General features: G+C 34.1%; 1 protein-coding gene across 3 annotated transcripts in view; it reads right to left on the bottom strand.

Annotated features, from left to right (window-relative positions):
- The window catches only part of Pms2 (mismatch repair endonuclease PMS2), a 65,995-nt gene extending 57,081 nt beyond the window's left edge, over positions 1 to 8,914 (bottom strand). The window contains exons 1-5 of one of the 3 annotated variants that reach the window (XM_073956517.1): positions 8,882 to 8,897; positions 8,588 to 8,761; positions 5,311 to 5,470; positions 4,541 to 5,244; positions 3,269 to 4,481 (exon numbers count right to left, since the gene is read on the bottom strand). In XM_073956517.1, coding sequence (XP_073812618.1) covers positions 3,269 to 4,481; positions 4,541 to 5,244; positions 5,311 to 5,470; positions 8,588 to 8,692 — 2,182 coding nt within the window. In that variant the 5' untranslated portion in view covers positions 8,693 to 8,761; positions 8,882 to 8,897. Of the gene's footprint in view, positions 1 to 3,268; positions 4,482 to 4,540; positions 5,245 to 5,310; positions 5,471 to 8,587 lie in introns of all 3 variants that reach the window. The other 2 variants (XM_073956519.1, XM_073956516.1) reach the window with 2 other exon arrangements.
- Between the last annotated feature and the right edge of the window lie 9,486 nt (positions 8,915 to 18,400).

Below are 18,400 nucleotides of genomic sequence, written 5' to 3'. Positions count from 1 at the left end.
TTTATATCTCTTTTAACAAGATTATACCGCTAAGATCAAACGCCAATGTTTGCAGTTTATTGGATCTCCTGTCTATTTGCATAAGTAGATAATACAGAAAAGTTGCGTTTTTCTCTGGACCGATTTCAATATCATTAAAATCAGTTGAATTTATCCAATCTCAAGCCATTATATATGTTAAACCACGGGTTGATAAGAACATTTTTCGGGCAAACGTACACTATAATCGTAGTTGTCTTTAAAAAACATCTTTGTGTTAGACCGACGAGAATTTTGAGCATATACACGTTTCCGTATCAATGCCTCAATATTCTCGTTACGTGCATCTTTTTTTGCTGTCAGAAATTTTGAACATTCCCGTTCGTTTTTCTCTTGGAAAAATGAGCAATATCGAGACGACCTGCTTAAGATCCGGGTGGTTTCATTTGTCTTGCATTGCCTTCCGAATAACCACTTTCCTTTGTCCGCTTAACATATTGCTTTCCATATTATTTAAATTATGGATTTTTTCTGAAAGATCATTAAAAACGGTCTGAAGTAAAGGTAGTTGATTTTAAATCTACCACCATGAGTGAATATCGCTATTGTGTTTTGTAGTTTTTGGAACCGCTCTTGACCCTATGGACTAGGTTCTCATTTGTAAATAAAATTGAAGTAATAAAGACAAATTGGCAAAGGAGTAATTGAAAATTTGTTAAATCATAAAAAAATTGCGAATCTGAGAAAGTTTCAAGGCCGTTCCAATATTCCACACACTCTGAAAGTGGTAGTAAACAAATTATTTAATTGAAGAAATTAAAATTTGAGATGAGTTGGCTAAGTTTACTCCAAAGTTTTTACAACAATTCAAAACATGTTTGAAGGGAGTTTGTATTGAAATAGTGATATCTAGCGAAGCCCAGACACATTACGCTACGATCGTTTCGCTGGTGGCTATTCAGCTCATCAGGTATGTCAGGTGTGGTGCTAGACAAAGATTGAGTTTGATAAATTGTATTTATACCAGTAGGCCTTTTCTGTAACTTTTATCGATTGAAAAGTTTTTAAAATTTCTTTTGTTTTTGTAACAACTACAAAACAAACAAATGAAATTGTTTATTTTACAACAATTTCATTTGTTTGTTTTATTGTTGTTACAAAAACAAAAGAAATTTAAACAATATCCATAGTTGTTAAAAGTTACAGAATAGGCCTACAGGCCTGCCCATACAAATACATTTCGTTATTATGTTGGTTTTGAAACACAAACATTTTGATTGTTTCCCAATATACCGTTCAGTGTGAATTTATAAACATTAAGAAAAATTATTTTTATAAACACATTCTACAATTACACGGATAAGCCAATAATTAGCATACACATTCAATATTTTCTACGGATAAGTTAATAATTAGCAAACACATTCAATATTTTCAAGAGCAGCCAGTTTCGTTTATTACCTAGTTCTACACAAAAATTTACAATTCTATTATATTTTCTCAATAGGTGTGTCTTTTTACTTACTAAATGTTGCTGAAACATTTTTTTCAGCAAATTTTCCTTTATACAACTGTCAAAATTCGAAACATTTGTAATAATTATTAAAATTATCGAGTACACGGGTAAACAGACACAGCTAATGTTAGTTTGTTAAGTTGTCTTTTGTAACAGAAATAAGTTGTGTATTGAAAAATTTCTTTTCAAAAACAAAAGCTCTATTTATACCCTACACCACATTGTGGTAAGGGATATTATGTCTTTGTCCATTTGTATGTAACATTCAAAAGGAAACGAGGTAGACCCATAATAGTTCCTCTTGGGGATATGCATAGAATCACTTGCTGAGTCGATTTATGCATGTTCCCCCGTCTGTCTATGTATTTTTGTGATCAACGTACAGGTCGCATTTATTGTCCGATTAAGCTGAAAATTGGGGAAGATCATTTATTTAGCCATAGGATGAAGGATATTGCTGAAAATTGGGTCAGATTTGGATATAGCTCCTATATATACATATGTTCGCCAGATTTGAGCTATTTGGTGCACAAAAAGCGCAAAATCTGTCCAATATTGTTGGAAGTTGGAAAATGTCACCGAATTTGGACTAGAAATAAGTGTGCCAATTACATTGTGCAACATTTTTAAGCTGATCTTGTGCAAACAATTCGAACTGAAGATTTTTTGAAAGTACAGACCCATACGACAAGAAACCCTAGTTGGGTTTTATTGTGTCAGATCCAGCTCGGATTTTATGGCCACATCTAAACATGGTTAAATATTGAGTTTTTAATGAAATTCGGGGCTATATGTATCTCTGAAACCAATGCGAATCTTCTTCTGACCTCTGAAGCAAATTTGTAGATAAGGACAAGAATAAAATATTTGGAGACATAATGAACTCAAAAAACTACATTTATTGCCTCAAATTTCAAAATATATGCAAAAATTCCACAATTTTTATACATTTCGCGCCGTATCTCCAAAACCGTAAATTTTTTCTGAATATTTTCTTTTGGAAAAATATTCCCTGGAATGTAATACACAACTTCGGAACATGTCATTGTCGTAGAATGCCTCTATGCCGTTGTTTTCGGTACAGTTGTCAACGACGATTTAATAAAAATGTCAATAATGTAGTGAAATCCGAAATGCGAGAAAAACTGTTGGTGTGAACTGTGTTTGAAATACGTGTTGTAAAAGATATGATGCAAAATACCGCTGAAACAACATGAAGTAAGCATTTTAGAGTTTCAGAATGTTCTAAAGAATTGTTGAGAATTTTATTTGGAAGATTTTTGGAAATGGTTACTTTGTTCAAATCCCAATAGCCGATACTGACCAGGATTTCAGAAATTATGTAAAATTTTGTTTATTTTATAAATTTGGATGCCCTAGATGGAGTTTTTCTTATGTGGTTTTGTCTGAAGATAAGTTCTACTAGTTTAGGGCCACAATATTGCTAAAGACAGCAAGGCCAAATTCCTATTCGTTTCGGAGATAAAGACCTGATAAATGCAAAAAAGTGTAGATTTAGCCCGGTTTAGATGAGGCCATAAAATCCGAACTGGATCTGACAGGACAAAACCCTACTAGGGTTTTTGTAGTCTAAATATGTACTTTCAAAAAATGCATACTAGAAGTAGTTTGCATTTTCAGTGTTGCATAGTGTTATACTTACCTTACAGTACCTATTTTAAGGTACTGTTTGTTTTCGAACCCTGATCATAATTGTACTTTTGAATTTGCAATCGGTGAGCTCAAAATGTCGAAAAGTATTATTTAACTTACCATCTTGATGTATATCAAATTTAAAACCATTTTTTTCAAACACAGCCAAGTGATCAATCAAGATCATTTCATTAACCGCTGTCAATTCCAAGGTTTGCGGCACAGCTAGTGGTTGATGATACAGTTGTGTTGTTTTTTGCAAGGTTTCAAAATTATATTTTTCGTCAGTAGCATGTTGGTCGACAATAAATAGATCTGTGTCCAATCTGGTAATTATGAAACCCAGATTGAATTGACCCAAAATTTCCATTCGTGCAAAATGGGATTTGCTTATTTCTTTCTGTAATTCTGCTTCAGCAGTTTTATTTTGGCGTGGATTTATTTCGCTTTTGAAACGCAAGCGTTCTAACTTTGCCTTCTGTTGCATATCCTGTTCAATTTGAATTTCTTGTTGTAACATTGTGTCTATTTCGGAAATTGAGATTTTCATTTCATTGCATATTATCCTTTTGAAATCATTTTCTGAATCACTTTCATCGAGTACTACAGTCTCTTCCATACCCGAATTTGACTTGATGTGGACATCGTCGTTAGATACTTCAACATGATTCCTTACAACTTCTGGTGTTTTCGTGTACATTTGAAGATTTTGATCCGTTTTTATAGGTTGTATCGGGGAATCACCAATTCTTTTTTCTCTATCGATTTCCAGCTTTTCATTTTCATCATCTTCCGATTCAGATTTATAACCATGAGCTTCTAGAGTTTGCACTGGTTCATTTTTCTCTAAATATTCTTGTATTTTCAGCATTTTCAATGTTCTTGTACTTATTTCTTTGGTTTCTGGACATTTTCTTTTACAAGTCTTCGTTGAGGATACAACTGCGCCTTCAGTATCGCCAGTACGTTTCCATTGAGATAGTACTTGAGAAAATGCTTGCGTGGAGGTTGAATAAATATCATTTTCTATATCCTCATTATTATTATTAATTTTCTCGGGGGATTCATTTTTTATGTCTTTCTGTGCCATCCCCAGCATACTTGTTATTGTTGTATTTTGCATTTTAAACGTAGATGGAATGCTCTGAAATGTAGCACTCAGCGCCTTTTTTATTAGGGCAGTAAGAATTTTTTCATTATTAATATGAAGTTGTCGTTTATCGGGTGTTAGGTTGACATCAACAGATTCACGATTAGTTATAATGTTAAGGTACACAAATGGAAACTGATGAGGATTAAAGCGATGATAGCATTCATTTACCACCTTAGATATCTGCAATGTACAAAGAGGATTAATATAAATATAATCTGCTGCTAAGTGGAAGTCATTACGTTTTTAGGATCACATGGCCTTGAATTGACATAAAAAAATTGTCTATCCTTAGATGATCTTCCACTTCCATGTGAACAACTGGATATGTACCCTTCAAGTTCAGAACATAAAAGTTGTTCAATGTCTTCTCTGGTTAAACACATCGTTTCACCCACATCCTCTTGCAATTCTTGCAAAAGCACATCCACATCCTTGTTATCTCCATTAGTCGTCCTTAGAGGTGATTTGATTTCCAGAATGTCATTTATCTGACGACTACCAAAAATAGCAGAAATATTGGATGCGACTTCATTTGAGCCTTGCGTTTGTATTACAACACTTTTGTTTCCTTTTGCTGACTGATTTGTGCATTTTATACGCACTCCCTTGCAAACTAATCCATAAGCCTGTAGAATTTGGCACATTTGACTGAACTCTTTTTTAACATTCTTAACAAAAGCACGTCTTCGAACCGGGAGCTTTTCGAATATGTTGGTCAAAGTGACTGTGGTTCCAACCGATCTGGCACATGGCGTACGACTTGTAATCCTTCCCTCGTGGTCTAATTCAATTTTGTAGCCAACGTCTGCACTTTTGTGTCTAGTGACGATATACATATTAGCCAGAGCACAAAGAGAACTCAAAGCTTCGCCTCTGAAGCCAAATGTAGCAACGGACTGTAAATCTGCGAATTCTCTAAGTTTAGATGTGTGATACTTAGCAGCTGCAGAGGATAGTTGAAATAATATTGAAATAAAATTGTATGTAGAATATTATTTAATTAACCTACTCATTCCTTCCAAACTATTTTCTTCAACGCCACAGCCATTGTCACTGACTTCTATTGACTCCATGCCATGTTCAATTAGCTTAACTTCAACACTTGTAGCTCCAGCATCTATTGAGTTCTCGACCAGTTCCTTCACAGCAATAGATAAACTTACAATAACCTGCAATGACAAAATCCATGATGTCAAATCCATGTTAATATCAACGTGCAAGAAAGAAGTTGATACAGTAATACCAACTGATGTCTTCATTTGCTGTCAAAACATATTTTTAATCAAAAATAAATAACAAATATTTCTCTTCTATAAAGAATATCTGTGTACATTACCTTTATTTAAGCTTTGCGAAGAATATTTTACCGTTTTCTTCTACCTTTTGTGGATATTTCGAGCAAAAAATGATGACAGCAAATGGAGACTAAGACCTGAATTAAATTCGCCTTGGTCAATATCAATAAAATTTTGGGAACACCTCTACTTTAGTAACAACTGCCGTTTTTATCTTTTCCAGTGGTATGCATTCTTCTGAACCGATTACTAAATGGGTGTCCTTGGAAAGCTTATGGAAATACCTATCCCGATATGTAAAAACCTCAGAAAAGGGTCCAGTATGGACGACCGATAAACATATCGCTCATTTACTCAAAGAGTGACACATCTCAAAAAATCTAGTTTCGAGAAAAACGCGTTTTAAGTTGACGATGGGAATTTGTCTTCCAACTTAAAAAGCTTATTACACAAAAATTAAAAGAAATTGAAAAGAAATTAAAAGAACTACTTTGCCCATATTTTGTAAACAGTTAGACATATATCACTGCTAAATTTCTGTGCAATATCAAGCATGATTTGAAGTGTTTTAGTGCTTCATAAACTCAAAAAACATTTTTGTTGAATAATGCCGAACTCGTAGTAAATGAGGTGTAACTCGTTGAGTTTTAGAGATATCAATATGACAATTTGACAAGAGATAAAATAGAAGTCGTAGAAAAAATAGAAATTGCTAACTCAGAACACGCATTTTTTGAGTTATGTCACTATTTGAGTAAATAAGCGATATGCCAAATTATAGTTCTATAGATTTTTCTAAATTCTTTACTTTCTTAAGTGGGCTTAAGATATTCTCCTCGGTGTACGTCCAACACCGGCTACACCATTGAATGTTTTGCTAATTCGATACTTTTTTGAGTGGTCGGAACTTATGATTTCATCCTTTGTGGTATGTCTAAAACCGGCTACGCGATCCAAAGTTTTTTTTAACTCGAAATATTTTCTAAGTGGCCGTCCTTCTTCACAACCCCCATTCTGTTGGACTCATTTCTAAAAAAAGTAGAGTAGTTTAACATCCCTTCCACTTCCTAGAGAATATAAATTTCAATTAATTTTGTTTTTATTTTATATAGTTTTTTATTTTATAATTACTAAACCCACTTTTACACATAGTAATTATTTTTGGGGGTAGTTGATTCATCCCTCACTTACTACATTCAAGATATGTAATTTATTTTACATTAATTTTTGTTATGTTAACATTAGCTTCCTTTTTTGGATTTATTTGACGTACCTATACCCAATGGAATTGACATTTGAAACTCAGTGGGTTTGTTAAATCCGGTTATATATAAACGTACTATAAGGTCGAAAGACTAGGCATCAATGCATATTCAATAGGTAGTGGTGAGGTTCATTTACTAAGGTTATCCAGAAAGCAAATTCAGGCCTTTTTTCCCTTTTCCACGGTACGTCATTCGCTCTCTATTCGTTGTACGAAATTACTAATTCTCTGTACAAAATTCTGTGATCGAACGACGACTTTATATATATATATATATATATATATATATATATATATATATAACAGAAAATAAATCATTAAAAAGGTGTTTTTTAAGCTTTCATTTGATATCCATATCGGTTTAGAAAATCCGGTTATATATCCGGTTTTTTCCGTTCAAATAATCGTGTAGAGATTTCCCCAAAAGGACGAGGAATCTTTAATTATTGTTCTAAATTACCGACGTAATTTAGAGCTTTGAAATGTTTGTTGCCGGCAAATGCAACAACTACAACACAGCAAATATTGGACACCACAAGTATATGAATACTTACGTGATGTTTATTTGGCACAATGAGTAAAAACGCTTATTTGAAATTAGGGCATAAGTTGAATATACGGACTGGATTCGGATCGACGATAAAAAAAAATTTCGATTTAAAGGAAAATTCTGTTCGCGTTAGCCGAGATTTGATCCTGTCCATAGGAGAAAGTCTTAAATCCCCGGCTGAAGGCCGGCTATATATGACAAAATTTCGATTTAAACTAAACTTATCGTCAAAACCAAGGGAATTTTTGAACTTTCGGAGCCTATATCTCGGGAAGTATGGACTTCCTGCCCATGATATATATATTGGCGTGATCAGCACTGCAAGCCCTACCTGTGATAAAAATTTCAGATCGATCCGAATCCAGTCCAAACATTCATCCTGGTCCGAAATTAGTAAATTCACTGCCAGACGACAGATGTGTTTTATTTTTTTGGGGTTTAAACTGGGGGGTTTATAATTTGGCGATCGGGGCGATCTTGGCACTTTCACGACTACTCGAAAAGTAAAGGATAGAAATGGCGGCAAAGCGTTAGAGGTGGGAGACTATCGATTATAAATCGATATCGATCAGCACCTTCTCTATGTCCATTAGGGCGGATTGCAGCGGTTGGGGTGGAACCTTAACAAATCGGATAATAACTAGGAATAAGCCTTTCCGAGATATGGGACTCTGACGTTAAGAAAGTTCCCCTATTGAAAGGCCTGCTGCTTAGAGAAAACGTTTAATTTAAAAGAAAATGTTGTTCCCGTTCCCGAGATTGGCTCCTGTCCATAGGAGAAAGCCTTAAATCCCGGGCCGAAGGCCGTCTATTAAATGAAACTTACGATTAAAAAAATTGCTATTATCTGCCGAATCTGTTTCTCCCTTCGAGGGTTATCTTACGTACTACCCAGTTTAGTTAGTGCCGGCAGCCTTTTTTGGAGCTTTCGGGCAATTATCTCAGAAAGTATGGACTTGTCCCCGAAAAACTTGTACATGGGGGCTTGTTTTGCATATTTTGCCATATAAAAGTGTATATACCCTCGTTAGCATGAATACTGAAGGTTCAAAAACCAGGTCCATATCTTTTGAACCGTTGAAAACAACTCCATCGTATTTCCAGAAGCTTTCCAACAATAGTAGCACTAGGCCTGTGATCAACATAACATAAGTATAGAAAACGCACGTATACGCACCTGACCAGAGCATATTCTATGGATGTTGTCTTTACTAATCGATTTTATACTCTTTGAATCTTCATTTGTGGGGCTTGTGCGGGCAAAATCATTTGTATCTTCCATTCCAGAACAAAATCAATATTAAACAAATATTTACTTTGCATTAATGTTAGTTTTGAGTTTTAACACACACTACGTGTTGAATGAACAAATGACCACAAATTTATTTATTATTAACGTTAAAAATGCAATTATTTAATAAAAATAGAACCGGAACAAATTTAAAAATCTTGTCGGTGGATAAAAAATTACTTAAATCTCTCTTCTCTTCCTCAGTTCAAAATCACAATTCTCCGGAAAAACTTTTGAAACTAATGACACGCAATAGTTCAATGTTCACAATAGGTGTGTACGATAACTTTCCCAGCAATAATTACTCAGCCAGTTCCAGCAACCTCTCTGAGTGAATTTTACTCTCTCAAGCAAGAAAAATTGCAGAAAGTTATCGAACAACATTTTGAACTTGCAAGAAAGTCAGCTGTTTCCGAAAATGTATGAAAATTGTTTTTGTTTCTTTTGATAAACCAAACGGCAGGGAAGAACAAATATAAGGTAAACCCAGCAAAAAGTTTGCATCCGCGGATGCAGTTAAATCACTAGAACAATTGCCGCTGGAGTACATCCTTTCCTATGAATTCACCTATGAATTTTACAAGAGAGTGCGCAGCTAGGATGCACTCTATTTTGCTTCCACGGCACACAGCTAGGATGCACTCCATTTTCGATCCAAATCACAGCCTTTGATGTAGTGTTTGGATTGAATTTAAATGCAGTCTAAAGATGTTATAAAATGCAAGCCATTGCAAATATCCCAAAATAAATAAAATACATTGCTTATTCGTGTAAAACAAGAATATTAACTCTATTACATTAACACTAATTATAAAAACTATCCATTAAATTTGATCGTAGCTAAGTTTAATTCCTCTACTCTGCCTTTTAAGACATCGAAATTGACATGGTATAAGTAAAGAGGTAGATTTAAATGAAAAAAATCTATAGAACCCTTGTTTTTCCTGAATTCCTAAAACTTCAAAATTAAGCAACAAGTGGGTTTGTTTACAACACCAATTTTATAAAAATCGCGAAAAATGAATGAAGGACCAATGTTTCTCCGCATAATCAAGTTGTGGATATGATAAAATGTTTGTTTCAATGATAACCTGACAAATTATTTCCATACAAATGTTCCAAAAATAGTTGTGTCTTTTTACTTTTTCAGTAATAATTATTCAGTAACTTCTTTTCAGAGAGTAAGAGAGATTTTACTCTTTGATACGAAAATATAGAAAAAAGTAAAAAGACAGCATTTAGTAAACTTTAGCGAGATAACAGTTTATAACCAAAACAAAAACATTGGCGCCAATGCATGAACGAAAAAATAACTCCAAAGCAATGAAAAAGTTCTTCAATTTTAAGCAAAATAAATAGAAAATAATTAATATATTAATAAAATAATCAATAAATAAACCTGAGTCGTAATATTTATCGTATTTTTCCACAAAAAATAAGATAAACATTGAGCAGCTGACCATTTGCAGATGATTAAAAAACAGCTGATCGAACTTGCTAAAGGTTGCTGGGAAAAATTCTTCCAGCAACTTTTAGCAATTTCTCAGCAAACAACTGTCAAACTTGTTCTCTCACTTCGCTCTCTTTTACTGAACTTTTGTGTAAAAAGACAGCATTTAGTAACATTTCGTAATAATTATTACAAATTATCACGTAAAAAGACACACCTAATAATTTTAAAAATCATTGAATTCGATTGTTTTTAAAATTGTTTGACATATTATTCAAACACCACACACACATACACAGTTTGTGTATATTGTTTTGAAGTTTTAGGAATACTGGAATGAAAAAATTTAAATTGACATAAAGCTTTGGCTAACCTTTCTTATTAAACCATGGAAATTGATATTGCTTCATCATCCAAATGGTTTTTAATTTTTCCACCTACTTCAGTTAAGATTTCCAAAAGACTCCAACTCAACTCCACTTCGTCGATGGTCAGACTAGCAAGGTTTCGTGAAACCAATTTCGTTAAATTTTCTTTTCAAGTTTCGTTAGTGTCCACACACGTTAACCTAAAATTTAAGATTTTTGCGTGTCCTCTTTATTTTACCATTCGCACAAACAAACATAAATAAACTAAAAAACAACACAAAATATTTAACATAAATAATTAAATTAATATTAATGGTAAAATTTTCACTACTCCATTAATTAAATTTTATTTATTATTGTTTTGTTGTTAACGTTTGCTTGAGAAAATAAAAATGAAAGAAAATGGAAGAAAAAATCTTGCAACGAATGACAAGAAGAGGCAACACAACAAACACAGAAAACCATGTACATGGGTTTCACTACTTCATACCCCTCGCCTATAAACTTGACGTCGCCATGTTGAAATCGTGCTAGTCTGACCATCGACTTCAAAAATAATTTGCGTCTCGTGAATTACAGCAATGTTCATAACTTTAGTTTGTATTTCTTTATTTTTTATAAAACTAATTCTTATAATTTTAACACTCTTTCTTGTGTTCAGAAAAAAAGACTGCGACTGTAGGGATCAAAAAATTGGCTTGCTTGGCTAGGGATCTTTAAGCGAGTGCTTCCAAAATGTATCGAGCGCAATGCATTTTCATAACTCCGGGTGGACTGCATCGAAAGATGTATTGAAATCATAACTCTGCATTGCACTACTTCCAAACTTTTTTGCTGGGAAGTAAATACTACAACAAAGTCCCAATTTACATTAGGCGAGTTTACTTGCGGCAATTGTCAGTTTGTTGGTGAGAGAGGGGGGCTGAGAGGCAAAGGGTTACCATATGCCTCACCTCTCTCTCCATCAAACTGACAATTGCCGCAAGTAAACTCGCCTAATGTAAATTGGGACAAATACAACTCGAACAACAACCACAAAGGAATTTGTTTTTGTTTGTAACGTTACTGCCAGTTGTATTTGTAAACAAAACAAGGAAATGTCTATAAATTATTTGAATTTAAAAAACTAATAATTTTTCACATTTGGTTGAATATTTTGGAAAACATGAATGAAAATTCATTACATTTTCAATTTTTACGTTTCCACATTATTCCACTAAATGCATAAATTCTCGCAGAAAGTAGAATTCTTGCAGAAAAGTTTGGGGTAGCTGGAAATTCATAGAAAAAGGAGAAGCTGTTTCAATGTTTTGTTTTAGAAATCAAAGAAGCACATGTTTATTAGGGCTTTATTTTTTTAAATTTTAAGAAAATACCTCACATATTAACTAACGTTGTATCGCCTCCACAAGCGGGGATTTACTGCGCGGCTTATCGTTCGAACTTGGAGGAGGTTACATATCATTGATATGACGAAGTCTTTCTAAATGGTTTTTTCCGAATGATATATATTTTTTCAACAAATATATGTCCCTAATGTACATCGAAATAGAAATAAATGTATAAAATATCATATGAAATTTGACACTAACGTTACAACCCAGTTCAGTCAGCTGTGTATTGTGTTTTTTTATGCACGCACGCTACAAAACAAAAACAAATCAAAACATTATCTCTTTTTCGTACGCTCTTTCTATGCATTCGGGTCGTATGTGTGTAAATTGCCGAAAAACTTCGGCACCGCTGTGTCAAAGAAGAACACATTTGCTTTAGAATCTAAAGAAAAGTGCAATTGTGAAATTTTTTTGGTCAAAAATGTTAACATTTCGAGTTGTTCACATTGAACAGGTGATTAAAAGTCAGCTGATCAAACTTGCAAATTTTTGCGGGACATATTTCCCAAAATTTGCAAGTTCTGTCACAAAACTCTCCAAAAATCTCTAAAAATTCGCTCTCTTTTGCTGGATAATTTGGTTATCGAACAACATTCAGTAAAAATTTGTACGAATTTGTAAAAAATTTTTGGGTTATCGTACAGACCTAATGACGATCCTCCGAATTAAAGATCAAAACTCAAGGTTAAAATACAATGATTTTGTTGAAATCTAGTGGATTTCATAAATGTAAACTTAGCATTACGCTTGATTTCATGCATGGCAGAACTACCAGGTAGTGGCATCGTAAAATTTTGAATATGTTATGTCAAAACTTTCTTTATGTTGTTGGGGAAATTACAACAAAAATAATTTTTTTATAAAGGGATTTGACTTTTCATATCCGATCAGCTGGTGTGATACCACTACCTGGTAGTTCTGCCATGATTTCTGCTCTGTTCCAGAACCTGCAAAAAGCTACTATTTTTTACTACGATAACATTTTTTCCTTTATGTTATCGAAAAAAATAGTAAAAATTAGTAGATTTTTGCAGTACTGGAACACACCATTCATGTAAAAAAAATAAAGGCCAAGTACTACCTAATTAAAATGCGATCTTGCATTTCTTTGAACTAGGTTGCTTTTTATACCCTCAGCCTTTACCCTGCGTTTACAAATGACAGGACAGTTGACTTCATTTATTGATTGTCAAAATCCCACAACTTGCCTGTATGACGTAGGCGTCCCGACAACTGCAAAAACAGTTGTAAAATTTTGAATGAAAATCATCGACATCTTTTTGTTTTCCGTTCACATATTTTGTTTTTGTTCATGTTCTTTTGTTTTTAACACATTTCAATTATAATCTCACTTATTTTTACAAAAATGCTAAAAATTTGTCTTCCTTACTGTCTGTGAAAAAATGATGGACAGCTGGGAGACAAACGACAAATCTATGTATGTGTTAGTAAATCAGAGTTGTATTTGAAGACAAACTGTCTGGTGTAAATGCCTAGTTAGGCTATGAAGGGTATATACACTTTCATACGGGCAAAATGTGCCTCATCGAAATAATGGTTTTAGACCCCAAGTATGTTTGGACGAAATGTGTTTCAGACAATTTGGAGTCGATTGAGCAATGTCCGTGCGTCTGTCTGTCTGGCTGGCTGGAGCGCACGATAACTCTCGAACGCATGAACCGATTCGGTTAAAATTTTGGCTTTCGTAATATTTTGCCCAAACTTAGTTTAAGTTCGAAGATGAGCTATATCGGTCCACTCCTTCCGGTACCTCCCCCACAAAAGTTCGAAAATGTTCGGAAAATTTGTGCACACGATAACTCTTGAAGGGAGTAACCGATATGGTCCATACTTTGCCCATCGTGGAGCGTGTACCAGACTTAGATCAGGTTTTAATATGGACTCAATTGGTCCACTCCGTCGGGTACCTCCCACACAAAAATTTGGAAAAGTTCAGTTTAGGACCATCTCTCGAATCGCTTTGATTTTTGCTTTAGCAACTTGTATTTACTGCCCTCCATACGACGGTATAAGTTTCATCAGGGGCAAGTCCATACTTCCTGAGAAAATAGCCTGAAAGTTGCAAAAAACCCCTATGACACCGTGTGAGGAGGTTGGAGGGCAAAATAACTCTCGAACAGGTCTGCCGATTCGGTCCAAAGTTTGGTCTTAGTAATATTTTGTCCAAACATAGTTTAAGTTCGAAGATAAGCCATATCGGTCCATTCCTTCAGGTACCTCCCCCACAAAAGTTCAAAAATGTTCGGTAAAATTGTGCGTACGATAACTCTTGAAGAGAGTGGCCGAATTGGACCATACTTTACACATCTTAATATATCTACCTGATATAGATCAGGTTCAAATATGGACAATATTTGTTCACTCCATCCGGTACCTCCCACACAAAATTTCGGATACATGTACACTTTAAGACCTGCTTTCGAATCACTTTGATTTTTGTTGAAGCCACTTGCATTCGTTGCCTCAATTGCGATGGTAAAAGTTGTTTTAGGGGCAAGTCCATACTTCTTGAGCAAACATCCCTGAAGTTGTAAAAAACCCCTATGGTACCATATGTAGTGGCTGGAGATCCATTCTTTTTAGTATCTCCTCCGCAAAACTTTTGATCTCTAATCCTAATCAACATTTTTGTCAGTTCAAACGCCCAAAATTCCCTAAATACATGCGTTTTTTTGGGAAAAAATTGTTTCAATATACACAGGCTGAGGGTATATCTCTGTCGGCCAAGCCGACTGATACTTTTTTACTTGTTTCATTTATTCTTTTACTAGAGCAAAGCGATTGAAGGTGTGGACAGAATGAGAAATTCATGCTTATCCAAGCCTTAATTTATGTACAAGAGTAAGTCCTGGTCCACACTAGCGTGAATTTCATTAAAAAGTTTCATGAAATTAGGCGTTCTTAAACCGAATTCCCCACTACAGCAATTTTATAATTTTACTCTACTATGGAAGTCGATTTAGAGACGCATAATTTCATGCAATTTTTTCAATGAAATCACTCTAGTGTGGACCGGGACTTACTCTTGTACATAAATTAAGGCTTGGATAAGCATGGATTTCTCGTTTTGTCCGCATCTTGAATCAGCTCGTTACTCGCCTTGCTCTAGTAAAAGAATAAATGAAAAAAGTTCAAATTCGTCTTGACCGTTCTTTATTCTTTAAAGGACGGCAAAGTAGAATTTGAATTGGTTGCTTTTTCATTTATTCTTTTACTGGAACAAAGAAAGCAACAAGCTGATTGTATTTCTATCTTATGCTTAGTTTACATTTGGCGTCGTTTCGTGATTTCGAAGGCGTTTCGTGATTTCGCGCGGAATCAAGCAAAATTTATCATCATTTCGCATACTAAAATGAAATCATCTCATTTCGTGATTTCAGCGAAATCAACATCGAAATCACAGTGCACATGATATACAACCCTGTTTTTGCATAAAAAAGTACCAAAAGTTGCAACACTTTTCACGTAGCACAATAAATAAGGTGACTTGCTGCAACAAAAAATGTAAGTATCAAAATTCGTAAACAATGTGAAAAAATATTAAATTACTTTGTTACAATGCTATTTTTCATTGTGCTCCCGTACTTTTTTAATGTTAATGTTAGAAAAAAGGGCGAGTTGTCAAAAATTGCTTCCCCATATAAATATCGTAAAAAATACGGAAACGGAAAAATGACGGAAATTGCAAAAACTCTAGCATAAATGTCAAAATCAAGTACTAATATTGTGCAGGATCTGAGCACAACTTTTATCTATCAAAATTTATTATAACGATGTCTCAACGATAAAATCATTTTTTTATTTTTTCATTTGTTAGTACTATACACAAATAATACGATATATAGATAATTTTACTATAATTTTCCAAAGAAAGTTGTAAAGTTCTATATTGTCGTATATTTTTGATGATTAATTCAATTTGCAAAACTTGTTTTGAAAATTCATGTTCGATCAGCTGCACATATTCGTCTACCTTGATCATTGTGATATGTTTGAAATCAACAAAAAATAAGTGTAAACACCGGGGTGTATTTCAGGATTTCGTGAAATCCAGTGGATTTTGGAGCGCAAGTGTAAACTTGCCATAAAGCCTGATTTGTGTTTCTGATTGTAGCTTTGTTCCAGAACTATAAAGTTTTTACAATTTTTACGAGTTTTACACATTTTACCCGAAAACCCGCTCCCGTACATAAAAAAAATTGTAAAATGTTCACTTCTCTTTAAACAAAAATTGCGCTGAATGACGCTCTCTTTAAAAACTTTTTACTCGACAAATTCGAGCGTGTAAAAAATAGTAAAGGCCAGAACAGAATCAATCATTACTTGCTTTGCTAGCTTCCCAAATGTCAACTTTTGAAGGAATGCCAGAGCCACCTAAAGGGGAACGCAGGCGGATTTGCGCGAAGTCCGTGTTTAGACACACAAATTTCTCGGGAATTGAGTTTTTTGGGAGAGAGCGGAGAGGAAAGAGCTCCTCAATATTCTTTCCTACCCCCTATTGCCTAAAAACTGAATTTACTTTCCCGAGAAATTTGTGTGTCTAAACACGGACTTCGCACACATACAGAAACTGGCTGTAAGACCATGTTTACATTATAGCCTTTTGCAGGGTTATATCTCATTTATACCCCGGTTACACTATTGAAGGTTAACCCACTGGGTTTAATAGATCCAGTGGGTTATTCTTTGCTGGTTACACATAGCTTTTCGAGGATATAAACTGTCAGCTGATGTTTGTTTACGTATACATACAAAATAACTAATTAAGTCGTGTTTTACACTTTTACAATTTCTCGTATGAGATATCGGCCCCACTTTGCTCATATTGGTATATTTTACACACAGGGCATGGTAGAATAAGAAAAGGTAGCAGCAATACACAGCTGACTGACTGGGTTGTAACGTTAGTGCCAAATTTCATATGACATTTTATACATTTATTTCTATTTCGATGTACATTAGGGACATATATTTTTTGAGAAAAAAATATATCATTCGGAAAAAACCATTTCCCAGAAAGACTTCTTCATATCAATGATATGTAACCTCCTCCAAATTCGAACGATAAGCCGCGCAGTAAATCCCCGCTTGTAGAGGCGATACAACGTTTGTTAATATGTGAGGTATTTTCTTAAAATTTAAAAAAATAAAACCCTAATAAACATGTGCTTCTTGGATTTCTAAAACAAAACATTGAAACAGCTTCTCCTTTTTCTATGAATTTCCAGCGACCCCAAACTTTTCTGCAAGAATTCTACTTTCTGCGAGAATTTATGCATTTAGTGGAATAATGTGGAAACATAAAAATAATAAACATAATGAAGTCATATCTAATAGTGCGGTTACACTACAGTTTTCTGCCGGGTTAACCCACTTTATGAGGATTTATTGCTTAATCTGGTCAAATCTGACCAGATTTGCCATACAAAAATTAAATCCTCTCACGACTGGGTTTATTTTAAATCCGGCACAAATCCACCAAAAATACAGTGTTGTATTCGGTATTTGTGTAAAAAAATCCAACTCTACTCAAAAAGTACCGAAAGTTGCAACTGGTTTGCAACAGAGTTTGTCGTGTTTTACACGTTTACGATTGGTCTCATGAGATTTTATGGAGTTAATAAATCTAAAATTATTTGAAAATCATAAAATTATTTATTTTTTACATTGGAACCTTTTTTAACAAAAAGTACGCTTGATACCATGATACAAAAATCTATCCCTGTGTGCATGGTAGAACAAATACAAGGTAAAGTTAATACTACAACAAATACAACTCGAACAACAACCACAAAGGAATTTGTTTTTGTTTGTAACGTTACTGTCAGTTGTATTTGTAAACAAAACGAGGAAATGTCTATAAATTATTGGAATTTAAAAAACTAATAATTTTTCACATTTGGTTGAATATTTTGGAAAACATGAATGAAAACTCGTTAGATTTTCAATTTGAATGTTTCTATATCATTCCACTGAATGCATAACTTCTCGCAGAAAGTAGAATTCTTGCAAAAATGTTTGGGAGCGCTGGTAATTCATTGAAAAAAGAGAAGCTGCTTCAATCGTTTGCTTTTGAAAACAAAAAAGCACATGTTTATTAGGGTTTTATTATTTTCAAGTTTAACAAAACACCACACATATTAACAAATATTTTGCCGCCTCTATAAGCGGTGTTTTAGTGTGCGGCATATCGTTCGGACCTGTAGGAGGTTACATGTCAATGATATGAAGCCGTATTTATGGGAAATAGTTTTTTTTTCTGATGAATAAATTTGTTCTTCAAAAATATATATCCCTAATATACATCGAACATAGAAATAAATACATAAAATGTCGTATGGAATTTGACACTAACACTACAACCCAGTTCAGTCAGCTGGTTTCTGCTTTTTGCAACATGTTGCTAGAAAATACAAAAAGTTGCAAGCTGGCACAAGAAACAAGGTAGATGCATCGGTGAATTGAT

This window comes from Musca autumnalis, unplaced genomic scaffold (assembly GCF_047663935.1).
Source record: "Musca autumnalis isolate F117 unplaced genomic scaffold, ASM4766393v1 scaffold_5, whole genome shotgun sequence".
Classification (NCBI taxonomy): Eukaryota; Metazoa; Arthropoda; class Insecta; order Diptera; family Muscidae; genus Musca; species Musca autumnalis.
The sequence above is the reverse complement of the archived record's forward strand: the minus strand, read 5'-3'. Positions and strand labels throughout refer to the sequence as shown.